The 1,841-nt window shown below is 30.0% G+C and overlaps 1 protein-coding gene across 3 annotated transcripts in view; it reads right to left on the reverse strand.

Annotated features, from left to right (window-relative positions):
* Positions 1–1,841, reverse strand: part of LOC108574570 (antichymotrypsin-2-like) — a 17,965-nt gene that overhangs the window by 14,652 nt on the left and 1,472 nt on the right. Inside the window, exon 1 of one of the 3 annotated variants that reach the window (XM_017937182.1) lies at positions 1,351–1,428. The exons of the other annotated variants lie outside the window; for them this stretch is intronic. Coding sequence (XP_017792671.1) covers positions 1,351–1,360 — 10 coding nt within the window. The 5' untranslated portion in view covers positions 1,361–1,428. Of the gene's footprint in view, positions 1–1,350; positions 1,429–1,841 lie in introns of those variants that run through there. 3 annotated transcript variants of the gene reach the window in all.

Consider the following 1,841-nt stretch of genomic DNA (forward strand, 5'->3'; position numbering starts at 1 on the left):
CGACATTTCTATATATAGAAATCCTATAAAACACATGTAGTAAATCTTTTTTAGCATTAAAATAAATTATTGTGAATTATGTTAGGAAGTATAATTATAAAATTTATTTTCTCTTACTGAATAACGTACTCATAAAATTCCTGAATCCTGTTTTGCTATCTTTACTGTATATGTATAAGAAAACACGAAGCTGGATGGAGACCTTTCTTTGTTACTTGAGACGATCCCGTAAAATAAAATATCGCGTTCAAAAAAATTAACATGAAATAAACACTTTCATGTTATGAAAAAATTAATAATGTGTACTAAAAAGAAGTACTATTTAAGAATGAAAAATTATATTTTAATTCAGTTGGAAGATATGCTGCGTAAAATATAAATCTGTTAAACTTCATTATTTATATACAGGGTGTCCCGTAACTGATGATACAACTGGAAAGGTGATTCTACATAAAAAAATAAACCGAAAATATAAAATAAAATTTGTGCATGAAACACTTAGTTTTCGAGAAAATTCAATTTAAATATTGTTAACAAACTAATGCTTCCGCGCGAACTTTTATGTTGATAAATGAAGATAATCTAACATTTCATAAAGAAATAGTCTACGCAGAAAATGGTTTCAATTTTCTGCAGTTAAACGACAGAATCGTACAAGCTTTTGATTAAAATATGAAAATACCGTACTATCAGTCCACGATGTATTGTATACGTTAACAAGGCTGTCTCTTTCAATAATTCGTTCAATAAAGCAAATTTCAATAGAGAAAATTGTTAATAACTGTATTTTTAGTACTGATCATGACATCGGCATCGTTTATTGGTACTAACATAGGTCGAGGCGTAGTTAAGTGTACATGTCCAGGCAAATATTTAAAGTCGATTTTCTCGAAAACAAAGCCTCACATGAAAAAATTTATTCTATATTTTCAACTTATTTTTTCACGTAAAATCACTCTCTTTCTAGTTGTACTATTAGTTGCTGGACACCCTATATATCAACGTTACAAAAATTTTAGTACCAATGAATGTTATAATCATTATAAAATTTTGAAGGAATCAATAATTTATTTGCGTGAAAATGACAACGATATACGGTTTTGAAGCATTTTTAATTCACACACTAAACTTGCTTGCTTATTGTAACATCGTCAATGTTCTTTGATGTAAGCATATAAAAATTATACAACTTCAACACATAATCAATTATTACAAAAAGCGCATTTTAAAAAATAGATCGATTTACAGAAATTAAAATTATCAGAGAAAAATTGTATACACTTTGTTTTATATGATGTGGGATCTAGGGTTTCTACATTGTGCCGTGTATACGCACGCAAATTTACTCACACACACGCATGCTGCTACGTCCCGTACCACCAGTTTATCCTCTTTGAAAGTTAAACGTAGACTGCAAGAAGAAGCGACCGAACGAATATAAAACCACGATACAGAGCTTCAGAGAAGTCCTTAGCAGCAGAAAGAAGGAGCATACCAAGGATTGGTAATGAGTGCACAACCAATCACGAAACGCGTATTTGATTGTCAAAAAGACCGCACAAATCAAACAATGTGAATTTGAAATCTGATTGGTTCTTGCGGAATGGAAATTGCAAACATGAACAGTAGGATAATACCATCTCCAGTATTATTCGTAAGAATTTTACTTTTCTCTTTTCCTTGAAGAGAGGTTTTCCCCAAACCGTTAAGAATGTGAATTTTAATTACGCAAAAATATAGATAAGCCGTTTACCGGCTCACGCCAATACATTTGAAATATAACTACTGATTAATTATTTGTATTGTGTATTATAATTAATTAATAAATTTACATGTTATAA

The sequence above is a fragment of the Habropoda laboriosa genome, unplaced genomic scaffold (genome assembly GCF_001263275.1).
Source record: "Habropoda laboriosa isolate 0110345459 unplaced genomic scaffold, ASM126327v1 scaffold175, whole genome shotgun sequence".
NCBI lineage: Eukaryota > Metazoa > Arthropoda > Insecta > Hymenoptera > Apidae > Habropoda > Habropoda laboriosa.